This window comes from Cottoperca gobio, chromosome 12 (genome assembly GCF_900634415.1).
Source record: "Cottoperca gobio chromosome 12, fCotGob3.1, whole genome shotgun sequence".
NCBI classification, from domain to species: Eukaryota; Metazoa; Chordata; class Actinopteri; order Perciformes; family Bovichtidae; genus Cottoperca; species Cottoperca gobio.
In genome coordinates, this window is record NC_041366.1 from 1,649,672 (window position 1) to 1,663,571 (window position 13,900).

Here is a 13,900-nt window from a genome sequence, read left to right on the forward strand (position 1 = left end):
CATAGCAACACAACATGCCAATGAACAAAGAATATTTACAGCGTACGACTATTTTTGAAAAGTCTTTGAGGATTCTGGAGATAAAGTTTTATTAAATGATTAGAAGTTTTTCTTTTAAAAGTCAGGGAGGAAAACTGATGCTCAGCTCTATGAATGGAATGTTTTGGAAACAAAACACGGAGTCTCTGGTCTGTACTCCTCCTCTCTGGTCTGTGCTCCTCTCTCTCCTCCTCTCTGGTCTTTACTCCTCCTCTCTCTCCTCTCCTCCTCTCTCTCCTCCTTGGCACAACTGTTCAACTGCTAATATAAAACTCTGTCCGTATCACCAGTAAGTAGCTTTTTGAGTAGCAGCCGGTTTACAGACTCTTTGACAGAAAGCAGACAATGGGACAGAAACTGATTGGGCACACTCTGCCAGCTGAAGCTGCCCATGTGGATGCAATGATGGATCTGGGTCCTGACGAATTTGTGCTGGTCCTCATCAAACACTGCCGTGACATGAAGCAACAGGAGACGTGTCTCAGACTCATCTCCCTGCTCCTGCTGCTCAGCTGTGTGGCACTCTTCATCTTCTCCTTTGGTGCTGATTTATGGAAAAGTGAAAACTCTGGATCCAGGGGACAAGGGGTGAGTTCCAAAACTTTTTCTTAAGGGGATAGGGTTTCCTTGTCTTCTTAGAGAGTTTTATTTGTGACTGCACATTGATGATGTGAGCATGTAAACTTCATTGTCATATTAGGATATAGCATATGTAATATTAGGATATAGCAGGAATATTTAACTGCACCAGTTCACTAAACCCCTAAAGTAAGAGAGTAGTGAACTTTAAAACTAACTCCAAGATCAACTTTGTGGGTTGATGTAAGGCTGGCACAATGACAGGACACTGCATCTCTAATGATACATACAGTTAGAGATGGGATGCAACAGATTAGGATGTATAAACTTGAGTACTTGTGCCATAACATCTCCAAAGGATGACACTGTTTCTATGAAAATGTATAAGATTTACATTCACATGTTTACTCCTGCTACTTTACTTCATTGCATCTCAACACATCATTATAGACAACAAATCCTCCAGTCCACTCTGAGTCTATCTCAGAGGACACAGAGGAACTATGAGTGATAGCTGACCAAATATATTTACTCCCTGATTGTGATGAAGCAATTTTCTCCCATACAACCTGTTGACCACATATCAGCCCTAAGACCAGATGGCATCTGGACTCACTTTGTGTTCTCAACAAGCTGGACAATTTCTGACTAAATTGTGATATGATGAAACTGAACGTGAATGTGTTCTCCCTTATTACTAGAGCGCTGTTGAGCAAAGTCCAGCCTCCAGCCAACTGCAAGAGAGAGTTTTCCCTGCAGGTATAATGTGTCTTTATGTTCATTGGAATGGAATGTCTATGGAAGTGGAAGAATTTCAAGTTTTCTTTACTGCTCTCCACTCTCAAAGCCCCATATACAGTATCACATGCTGTGTCCTATTTCACAACAGCATTCTCATGCTTGTGTTGCATGATGCAGAGAAGGGATTTCCCTGAAATATTATAAACAAGCGAGCAGCATTGTTGAACCTCTCTCTCCTCTCTTTCTTAATCCTCAGACGATCCACAAACAAACTTCCAAAGACTTCAAGACTTCAAGATTCATCTCAGTAAGTGGTTTTCATGACACTTCACTACTTTTTGCATGACTTTTGTTTTGGCTGATATAGACTGAAACACATAGGTTTTTAATAGTTAATATGTTTACCTTTTTATTGCAATTTCATGTATTTTATTACTATATTGTCAATTCTATATACTTATACAAAGATGAATAAACATTAAGTACAGCCCGCCTTGTTTAGAAAATCTCATAACAAAATGAACAAATCCTTAAAAACTCACTTTCAAAGAATAAACATCTAAAATGATGACAAAAACTATGACATTAATCTGTGACCATGGAGAAGAACACAAGTTGTAAGATTAAAAGGAATGTGTGTACCACTTTCTATGAAGAGTACATCTACAGTGCAATATGGGCATTCATAGTGAACGTATTCATAATGCTTTATGACTACACTCATAAACACACATAATACTTTCTGATGCATTACATCAACAGTCATAAAACACTATCGATGTGACTTATAATGAATTATAAGTGTCTTGTGGATGCTCTGGACTAGTTCTAAACTAGAGGTTGACTGATGGGGCTCATCATACATTATGACCTGTACACACCTGTAGTAAGAACTCATAGTATGCTAGAATAGTCCGTGCAGGATCATAAGTTACCATTATATGTGTTAAGTAAAGTAAAGTACATATTGATGCATCTTTGATAATGCATGTTTCATCATAATGTTTCATTGTTGGTGGAAATTAAAGTATAATGCATTTGCGTGCATATAAAATAATCTACACTGCATCATAATTGAATATTATGTAAGACACCAAACTGGTGAATGGACTGCATTTATGTAGCGCTTTCCAATCTTTGTTTCAAAATTTCAACATGTGACTCTTAAAAAGCTGTTTAAATGAAACATTTGACTTACTTCATGTCCCGCTTCCTACAGGGTCTCAGTCTGAATACAACAAGCCTGATGGACATTACATCAAATGGGATAAAGTGTTTGGTGAAACATACAACGAAGAGAAACGGGCCATTATGATTCCTGAGAATGGCTTCTATTTTATCTATTTGAGGTTTGCTTTGGGATGCCACGACGAGGATAAGGCTGCAAACTTCACAAGGTTTTATGTAGAGCTGCGCAACAGTAATGAAGGTTACAACACAACTATACGCCTGCTGGAGGCCAGTGATGGTATAGCATGTACTTCAATTGGGTTCAGGAGTGTGTTTCTAGGGCAGCTTTTTGATTTGTCGAAAGGAGATAATGTGAGCGTGTGGATAGGGAAGGGCTACAAACTAATCAATAAAGCATCATTTGGTGCTTTTCTTGTATAGAGAATTTGCTTTATAGTGAATATATCTTTTTTGTGTATGTGTCATTGTCTCAGTCTCAATAATGTATGTAATGTAAGAAGTATTTATTTTAAATTTAAAAAAAAATTAATTTCGCTAAACTAAGCTGTGTATATTTTTTAAGTGATTCCTGTTAAAGTTTCAGGTTCTGGCAGATTTTACACTTAAACCATTAAAACAATGAACTAACATTATGAACAGAGTGTGAAGAGGTAACAGTGCTGACGTTAAACAGGTCTCTGTGTTGTGTTGCAGAGATATCTACTGAAGTTAGCATGCTAACAGCTAGCTGCCCTCCGTCCAGCCTGTAATACCACTTGTTCCTCTAGAGGTGATAGTGAGTCAGTGTAGCTGCAGTCTGCCTCAGTACAGAGGGAGAAGGAGGACAGCTGCTGACTCAGCAGACTCAGGGTCTACATCACATCCATGATCCTGCACGCTTTGATTGTTTGTTTGACTGGGATATTCGCCGGCTGAATCCAAGCCGCAATGTCGGCACAGAGGGTGAAAGACAAAAAATATTTGTTCTCTCGTCTCTGCCGCCCCGACCCAAGCGAACATACAAACTATCAAAACGCAACGTTACACGGAGCGTATATCCCCCAGTGCCACAGTAACACAGATATCTGAGCCCCACGTGAAGATTATAAAAGAGCAGAGATATTTAGACTCAGAGTTTCAGCAGTCTTCTCTAATGAACAGACAGACAGACAGGCAGAGTAAAGAAATACACAGTAAATGTCAACACTAGAAGAAAGAGATAAATAGCTGTAGAATACAATACACAATATAAAGATTACATTAGAATACTCAAAAACTTAGAATACAATAAATATGACAAATTACTACAAATAAAATAACTTAACATTCAGGTTTGAAAGTGTATACAGATTAGTGCCTTGTTAAAACAAGATTACGGCTGTTATTTCATTTTTTGAGATAAACTGTCTATTTGTGAATCTAAAAGTTTGCATTAATAGCTATTAATGGGTAGGAAAAAGCTGAAGAACTCGGAGCTTAAATGTCGAATCAAAACAGCAATCTCCTGATGTAATCTATATATTTATTTAACGCAATAAGTCAAACAAAGAAAATATTCTCAGCTGAGGACACATTTCGCGTCGCCGTTTCCATAGACCGCATGGCTCAAAAAGCCCCATCGTTGCGGTCTCACGGCTCCGCTCCAGGTGTGCCCAAACATTTGAAAATTCGCATCTAATACATGGAGTAGGCGTTGACCTTCTCCTCATTGGTCCCAGTTTGGCGCCTACACGCTCCTCCGTCAGCAGTCCGGAAGTGATGGTTTGTTGACCTGTTACTCTTAAAGGGGAAGTGCCCCTATTATGTTTGTAATACATAGTTGTGCAGAAAATACATAATTGTGCAGAAAATACATAGTTGTGCAGAAAATACATAATAGTGCAGAAACATATTCGTAGTGTTGTAATACATATTGATTGAGGTAGGACAAATACATGTGATAGTCTTTCCAGTGTGGATTAATGAAGATCAGGATTAATTTACCTGACAATTCCCCCTTTACACACCATTTATGGTGTGTATAATCTCCAGTAAATATAAGGCACCGAGTGGTGTACAAATTCATCATATGGTATACAAGAATACATTCATAGTGCACTTGTTTTTATTCCAGTCATAAAAATACCTTCTGTATAAAACCAAAGAACTTCATTTGTTATTCTAGCATAAAGACAATTAGCTTCAGTATAATAAAAAACACTTCCAGTAAAAGACAGTAAATATTAGTAAACTTTTAATGTCTGTATAAGATTGTAATATCTGTATACGACTGAGAGACTGTAACTACAATAAAGTCAGTGGCTTCGGTATGGCAGCAAAGAACACTTTGTAGAGTTATTCACACGAAATCATCTTCCTCCTGGCTGTCGTGTTCCTGCTCTATATCATAGTCTATGAGTACCCCACTGTTTGATGCTAGCTCTTTGCTGAGTCTGTCAAGTCCTTTCAAAGCTCTGGTAAAGGATCCATCAGGGGCTGTGTTATTTGGGATGAAAGTACAACACAGAGCCAAACAATTTGCAGACACCCCCTTTTTCAGCTAGCACCATGTCTAATGCAATTTCGTTCTGTAATCAGGCTAGTTCTATCAAATTGCATAAATCTATGGAGAGGGGCTGATACTCGTGTACATTTGTTTTGTGATTGTGGAATCAATTAATCTCGTCATGCGGCTTCTAATTTATGGTATATAACAACATCCACATACAGTAAGTATTTAGAATCAGAATAATCTTTCTTGTCATGTAGGTTTTCACCTACAAAGAATTTGCTCTGGGTTAGCTGGTACATGAATATAAAAAATGCATAAATATTTACAAAATATAAATCGGTGGAGATAATGTACAAATTAATATAGCTATTAATGCTGAAGATACCAGTGACATGAGAACTCTCCATCTCCCGGACCGTCTTTCCATAGCATCACCAGACTAATTCTCTACCCCTGAATTCTCTGCTAATTCTTTATATAATGTTGTCAATCTTTGTAAGGCTCTAGTAACTGATCTCTCTGAAACAGTATTATTTGATATAATTGTGCAACAGGATGATCCAACATGGCACACACACACCTCCTTTCTCTGCTAGGAGCATGTCTAAAGACATTCTATCATGTCAATAAGCTGGAAGCTGCTTGTTGTTCAGCTTGTCCCTTAACGGCATCCCTTGTAATAATTAATAAACCTCTGTTAGATGCAATGAATGTAATTAGTCCACATTCTTATTAGTAGTTGCCCATCATAAAAACAATGAGTCAAAACCTGCTCCAATTTGATCTCTGGCACTCCCCGGGGGACTCCTACTGCATCTCTTGTGTGCTGTGGAGCTGAAGCTCTCCCCAGGTGCTGTGTTTCTCTTCAGCCGAGTTCAAGCTCACAAGAGTTTGACCTGTTGTGGGCCAAACATAGAAACGCTCGACCAGTGTCATCAATGCACATATTTCAGTCTTGTGCTATTGGTTCTGTGAGTTGGAAATCTCTTAATGAGATTTTTGCAAATTGGGCTGAGTGGTTCTGTTACACTGTGCATCATTGTTAACAGACAGGTTTACTCTGTTATTGGTCCGAGTATTACTGGGACTGGGCTTAAAGCAAGGAGGGGCCTGACTGGTACACACACACACACACTATATATTTACTGAGCTAGTGGTATACAGTTTACAGTCAAGCCACATATTCTTCTCCACATATCCTGTCTCCCTGCTATTCTATTTCTTACTGTAGTATCTTTATATCCTTTCCTACTGACTGCTTGGAGATTGCAGTCTTCTTGTTTTCTACCTTTATCCTAAAGTGTCCTTGTGGACCTGCTCCTAAAACCTCTGCTGCCTAAAACAAACCGTCTCTAATCTCTGGGATGCGATGAAACGATGGTGAGGAATAATGGATCACAATCATTTATTTTCTTACATGTCACTCCTCTCCGTGGCGCGGATGTGCTCCTCTGCCCACCTGATCTGTTCTGCATCTTGTTAAGGGAGAGGGACAGGTTATTACGTCACAGAAATCAAATTTAACGTGGTTGTGCAGTCTCAGGTGTACAGGGCTATACTCACCCTCCTGTGATGACTGACCCCCATTTCACAGTCCCCTTCTAAAACTTCGGGTTGTTGAATCTTCACTGATGGTGAGACAAGCGCCCCTATGGGTACCACCTCCCTGTGTAGTCAGACTTCACCACGAAGAGGTCCAGTTTCTGCTTTATGGAGTCAGTGTCTCTCACAGGAGTGGTGATATATTTATGTGTCACCAGGATATATTTGCTCTTATTCTGTCTAATGTTTTATGTTTTTGCAGTGCAAGTACTTTGACCTGCAATTCTTACATAAAGCTTATTATCATTATTATTATCATCCTTTACACACATTACCTTATTTTACAGTTAATTTAGCGGTAAACACTTTAGCTACTGTCATAGCGTCTACTGTATGTGTTGGAAATACTTCAGCTCATTTTATACACGTCTATAATCGTTAAACTATATTTATTTCCTTCATATTTATTTAGTTCAGAATATCAGTTTCAGCACATCTGCATGGATTTTATTGGAGTCGGCATTCGGCCTTTGAATCAAATGCTATGAATATACTCTATTAATATAATACTCCCCCTTTTGAGACATGGTCAAATACCGTGTCTCAATACACACATTTATACATGCTCTTGGTCGTACTGAGTTCTTCTCTGGCCAAGTGTTCTTTCGTCAGTCGTCTCTGTCTCGTATGTAATTATTCTTAGTCCAAACGGCTTGTTCTTACTTTATAGCTGCATCTCTTTCAATATCTCTGTCTTGTGTTCTGGCGTGTTTGTCTTCTCATTTACATATTGTTGTCTACTGAAACTGGATCAGTTCTTATCATATGTGTTGTGCCTTTATATAAAGCAATATACTTTGGTAGCTGTACTGCCTTCAATAAGTCTTCTATTAGAGTGAGTAATATGTTTGTTAGTCAATGTTACCATACCTGTATGCTGTACTTGTTGAGCAAACACATGTTGAACATGCATAGTCACTGTGTGTGTAGATATTTACAACTTTGTCTTTCTTTAATCTGCATGTCTCTGTCAATGCTATCAGTTCTGCTGCTCTGCTGACAGATGATTGGGTAGAGCTTCTGCTTTTAATACGTCGGTCTGTGTCACTACAGAGATCTTGTCACATTCGGATCCTCTAGGTTACTTTACATGATCTGTTATCAAACATTTCTATCTCTGGTTCCTCTTAGGGACCGTCAGTCAAGTCTGGTCTTGGTGAAGTTCCTTGTCCGTCTCTGTCGTTCAGTCATGTGATTCTCCGTCCTCAGCTGTTGGAAATAATGTAGATGGATCAAAGTTGTACATTATTCTATAGTCAGATGCGGTTGTGAAAACGAAACTGACACTGCATGTGTCACTGTTAAAGTCAATGGCCTGAATAACACTTGATGCAGAGGCCTGACCTGCCATTGAAGCTGCAGTTACTGCTCATGTGCGGTCAGGCATTGCCTTATCTACTGGGTCTAGTTGTGAAGAGTAGTGAACCACTGGTCTACTCTTATCTCCATGGTTCTGTGTTAATACTAATGTCATGAAGTCTGCTGTTTAAATAAAAGGCTTCTTATAGTCTGGTATTTCTAAAACAGATGAGTTTACCAAAACTTTATTTTCTTAAATAATTTGTCAGCTGTTTCATTCCCTATTATCTTACAAACTCTCTTCACCATATTTCTTCCTCATGACATTTACGATCGGACCCTCAGGAGCTTCTAGCTCCCTACACTGTTTAGACTAAACTCTCAGAAGATTCTATCTCCCTACTATTCGTCTGTCGACGATTATAGTCTTTCACAAAATGTCATGAGGTTTGAATATTTTTGGGAGAGGTGGGAACGGACAGCCATCCAAGAGGGAATCACGCCGGCCTTTTACAGAGGGATACAAAGAAGCCGTGACCGTGTGTGTTAAATGAGTTATGCTGACACTTCTTGACTAAAGTCTTTTATTATTATTTATTATTCTGAACGTAATCTATCATTAGCTGGTATTTTGCGGCTCTGTTCTGTTCTAATCATTTCTGTCTGCTCCAGAATTACACAAAAAGTCTACATATCTGTCATCCACACACTTATTAAACATGTTTTCTCAAAAACATATAAGAGACAGTTTTCTACACTTTACAATTCAGCCTCCTTTAATTGACTATGATAGTGTGTGTGAATGCAGATATACAACCTGGTTCCGGAAGTGTGGATCCCCGTTGCTGGGGAGTCATGTTCTCTTGTCAGTCCTTTTTCTCACGTCCGGTCTACAGTCTGGGGTTCTGGTTTCACCTTTTTCTTCTCTTTAGCTTTCCTCAATTCAATTGGATTTTAATTGTAATTTACCAATTTGTCTGCTGGTGCACGGTTTTAAATTTAGGTGCGCTTTAATTGCCGTCCTACAGGAGGTGGAGGTGTTTAAATTTTGTAAAGTTTCTATAAACTTTTAGTTGTAGTCTCAATTTTGTCCACCAGAGGCATTTAGCTATCAACCGGATGTGGGTTTTTTAAATTCCCACCGGATGAAGAGAAAATGGAGGTTTCTTTGTTCTAAATTTTCTCTCCTTCCAGTTTGGAGAAAACTCGCATTTTTGGTTTTAATCACTCGGTCACTACATCACTTATGCATTTTATTTCCATCCAAAACTGCTCCAGCATAAGACTCAAGGTTTGGTTTATCACAATTTACTCTCACATGCCTCGTAACATCACATCATAGGCGGAATTAGCGACCCAGCATCACAGTGGCCACCGTTAGCTGGTCCTAATCTCTGAGGCCTTTCACAAAAACGTCTCCTTCTTTCACAGTTTTCCAACTTAAAACTACTTCACATACACTCCACGGTTCTCTTTGATTTCACAACCGTCTACCAGGCAGTTAGAACAGTTTTCACCCGTTCTACAAACTCCAATGCATTAGCTAAATATCAGCGCTAGCTTAGCCTCGCCTTAGGCCTGCTTTAGTCACACTTTACTCACAACAATACAACAATACACAAATCTTTACGTTTTACACTATGCTTGCCGCAAAGAAGATGATATACAACATCTGAGACTATGAGGCGATCGTCATCGGTTCTCACGTAATTCAGGATTATAATCACTATTCTTCTTTGGTAAACAACACTAGCTTCTAAGCCACGCTTCCCTTAAGTCTTTGAATTAAACTATACCTATCTGCCTGCCAAAGGACTTCTTTAACATTAAACTAACTAAGCTTTCTTAGCTACCTTCCTTAGGTGTTTTCGTATTAAACTATATCAATGCAAGCTTACCATAAGCTTTATCCGGTACCAGACCGGACACCCACTCTGGGATTTGTTTGAGTAATATGAGCACGTGGCCCTAACCAGACTACGCTGGAACCCTCCGTAGGCTTTTCATACATATCGTTAACATCATTAATATCTTCGATGCTTGCTCTTAACGCTTGTATTTCAACATTCAGGATTGCTTTTTATCGTTTAACAGCAGTTGTATTAGCTATGACCGTCGAACATTGTTGCTGGCATTCATTAATAAGTTTTCCTAGTCTACCTGCAGTGAATATTTGTCTTAACCGGTGTTCACCCTCACCTGATCTTTTGCACGTGCAATGAATACCAGTCAACGATGCTCGGCGATCGTTCTTCACTTCTCCTTTCGGGATGCCCACCCAGGGACGCCAATTAATGGGTAGGAAAAAGCTGAAGAACTCGGAGCTTAAATGTCGAATCAAAACAGCAATCTCCTGATGTAATCTATATATTTATTTAACGCAATAAGTCAAACAAAGAAAATATTCTCAGCTGAGGACACATTTCGCGTCGCCGTTTCCATAGACCGCATGGCTCAAAAAGCCCCATCGTTACGGTCTCACGGCTCCGCTCCAGGTGTGCCCAAACATTTGAAAATTCGCATCTAATACATGGAGTAGGCGTTGACCTTCTCCTCATTGGTCCCAGTTTGGCGCCTACACGCTCCTCCGTCAGCAGTCCGGAAGTGATGGTTTGTTGACCTGTTACTCTTAAAGGGGAAGTGCCCCTATTATGTTTGTAATACATAGTTGTGCAGAAAATACATAATTGTGCAGAAAATACATAGTTGTGCAGAAAATACATAATAGTGCAGAAACATATTCGTAGTGTCGTAATACATATTGATTGAGGTAGGACAAATACATGTGATAGTCTTTCCAGTGTGGATTAATGAAGATCAGGATTAATTTACCTGACACTATTTATAAGAAAATGTGATGCTAACAGTGGTCTAACAGAGAGAACTGTTAATTTAATTGGTCAGTTTAACCAAATTACAAAGATTTTTTTTTTAAAGAGCCAGCGACGGAATGGTGACATGCGGCTAAACATGTCATCATTCGTTAGTTTTGGCAGAGGACCAGAGAAAACTACGGAGTCTGACATTGTCTTTGCATATCTACACACCGACACCGAATGCACGTGACTATGGTCGCTGGATTCTCAAACTTCACGTATCTCAAAATCTAGCTACCGATAACCAGAGTTGGCTTCTCAGCGTGTGTGTCGCTGAGTGGGGAGAACCTGTTAGAAAACGCAAGCGGTTGGTGGTGAACCACGGTTCATCGGTGAAATACCGATTACACTTCTTTCGGACAATCACCCAGTCTCCCGGCTCGGGCCCAGCCGGGGGAGAGCTAACAGGAGATACCTCTGTTCAGGGGTCTTGCTAACAGCTACAGTTGCTATACAATGACTTTCCATGGTGCGGAGCCGCGCTTCTAGCCCTCGAACACTCGCCTGTATATAGACTATATTTAATTCATGTACCATTATCACTAAACTTCTTATTGGAGTGAATACTCCAAAGGCAATGGACAATTATTAATAGACAAAGAAACAGCTCATATGCAGTGAGAACACTAAGAATGGGGGGTTAATGGTCCACTTAATGCTTCCACTGCTATGGATGATAAACGTCCTGTGGCATTAGTGAACTTGAGCAGACCTGGGCATTGTACGGCCCGCAGGCCACATCTGGCCTCCCTTTGGCCGGCCCTGTCCGGCCCTCATGAGGACAATCGTAAATTATAACACATATGAAAAAGTATATATATATCTTTTAACAGCACCCTTTTCAAAATAAAAGCAACACCATTGTATTGCGTGCATGGTGTAAATAACTTTCTAACTGTGTTGCTATTATTTTGAAAAGGGTGCTGTTTTTCTTTATTTACGTATGCGCGCCACGTGATACTACAAGTAATGCTGGCCGGCTAGCCCTCAAAATGTCCGCTCACGCCAAAATAAGAAAGATTGATACAGAACGTTTTCAAGAAGACATGGACTGCTAAGTATTTATTTACATAAGTCAAAGGTAAAGCTGTGTGCTTAGTTTGTGGTGCGCAGCTCGCTGTGTTCAAGGATTACAATTTGAGTCGCCGTTCAAGAACTTGTCTGATGAAGAGCGGGAAAAGGAGTCGGGTGCTTTGCTAGCTAAACTGCAAAACCAACAAGGACTTTTTACAAAACATTGCACAGCAAATGGCTAGAAAAAGTAAACCGTTTATCAAGGAGTGTTTGGTGGATTCTGCAGCACTCATATGCCCAGAGGAAAAGGAGGCATTTGAGAATGTGCCCCTTTCCCGACGCACTGTAAGGAGGAGGAGTGAGACATCTGGAGCTTCAGCTGCAGAACAGAGCGGTCAACTTTGACTTTTTTCCCCCTTGGCTTTGGATGAGAGCTGCGATGTACGTGAGTGACACTGCCCAGCTACTCATCTTCCTACTTGGGATAACTAAGGACTTCAAAATCACGGAGGAGCTGGCAGCCATGCAGTCAATGAAAGGGACAACAACAGGGAGTGATTTGTTCACGGATGTAAATGCATGTGTGGACAAGTTGGGACTGAAATGGTACAAGCTGGCAGGCGTGACAACGGATGGTTGTCCAAATCTGACGAGGAAAAATGTCTGACTTTTGAAGAGAATGCAGTATAAAGTGACCGAAATGAACCCTGAACAGAAATGGGTATTGTTGCATTGTATTATACATCAGGAAGTGTTGTGTAAGTCAGTTCTAAAACTTAACCATGTTGTTGATGTTGTAACTAAAATAGTTAACTTCATCAGGGCAAGAGCATTGAATCACAGACAGTTTGTTGCACTTTGAGGAAAATGAGACTGAACATCGTGACATAGGCTACCACGCCGCTGTCAGGTGGCTCAGCCTGGGCTGTGTGGGACACACGGAAGGACACATCACTAATTTATTGGAAGAGAATATCCTTATTCTTTTGATTACCAGTAGCAGCTAATCAAAATATATAATGTACTGCTTTTTACAATGGGAGAAAATGAATATTGAGCAGAACTAAGTTCAATTTATTGTTGATTCGTTCCTCCAACACAGCTCGGGTTTCTCATGTGGCCCCTTGTATTAATTGCCCACCCCTGATCTTGAGAGACTTCTGAAAATCGTGCACCCCCCCCCCCCCCCAACGGAGCCCCGCGCACCCCCTGAAATGTTTTGTTGTTGGTTTTTTTATATTCACAACTCACTTTTCACATTGAACAGGTGCTCTTTTATTAAATAAACTAAACGCTTATGTTATTTATATAATTTATGTGCACGTCTCAGTGTTTACTGTCTCCCTTTGCACATTCACATTCTCTCCTCCACTCTGTTTTATGAAGGGCGGAGCTTCGCTCCCGACAGACAAGCAAATGTGCGCACACACCTACAGTACCCCATCATGGTGTCTAGCACAAATGTAAAATAACCATCTGTGTGCTTTTCGATTGTGTCATCTCTGTCAGGTAAATGTAGTATTACAATGTTTTCCTCTGAAGTAGTAGTACACGGTAAGTAATAAGTGCTCGGGAGCTTTTTGTAAGTTATTTCGGGGTATAATAAATTAGAATAGTATGAGAGCTCTGCAGACTGAGTCCAATAAGTAAGTAAGTAGAATACAGCTGAGTTGCACATTTTCTAAGCGCTTTAGGGGCCTTTTGGTAATTATCTCAGGATACAATGACTTAGAATAGTCACATAATTCAATTATTTTCATATCTAAACATGATAATACATCTATAGCTGTCTGCCCACTGGTGTTTTCTATATGTGAACCACAGTGTATTTCACAGCTGTTTTCTGAGACTTCGGTGTATGACACAACCATGTCATGGCAGGTGTATTGCTCATGAGCCAAGGAAGCGCAGTGTTGAGTGTGAAGTGGTTTGGATGAGAGGTTCTCGAGAGAAAAAATACCACAGGCGAGGCATTCAGCCTGTTCTGAACAGGCACGTTCCGTGATCGGGCACTGCACTAGTTTGTTCAATATGGCAAAGCAAAATTGGAATGATGTTTTATTTGATTTCAGTGAACCTGAAACATTTG

The 13,900-nt window shown here is 40.0% G+C and overlaps 1 protein-coding gene across 1 annotated transcript; it reads left to right on the plus strand.

The window, feature by feature from the left end:
- The first annotated feature begins 384 nt into the window (after window positions 1-384).
- Window positions 385-2,970, plus strand: LOC115016975 (uncharacterized). The gene is made up of 4 exons (XM_029445130.1): window positions 385-627; window positions 1,320-1,377; window positions 1,616-1,666; window positions 2,579-2,970. The coding sequence occupies exons 1-4, from the start codon at window positions 385-387 to the stop codon at window positions 2,968-2,970; spliced, it is 744 nt and encodes a 247-aa protein (XP_029300990.1).
- The last annotated feature ends 10,930 nt before the right edge of the window (window positions 2,971-13,900 follow it).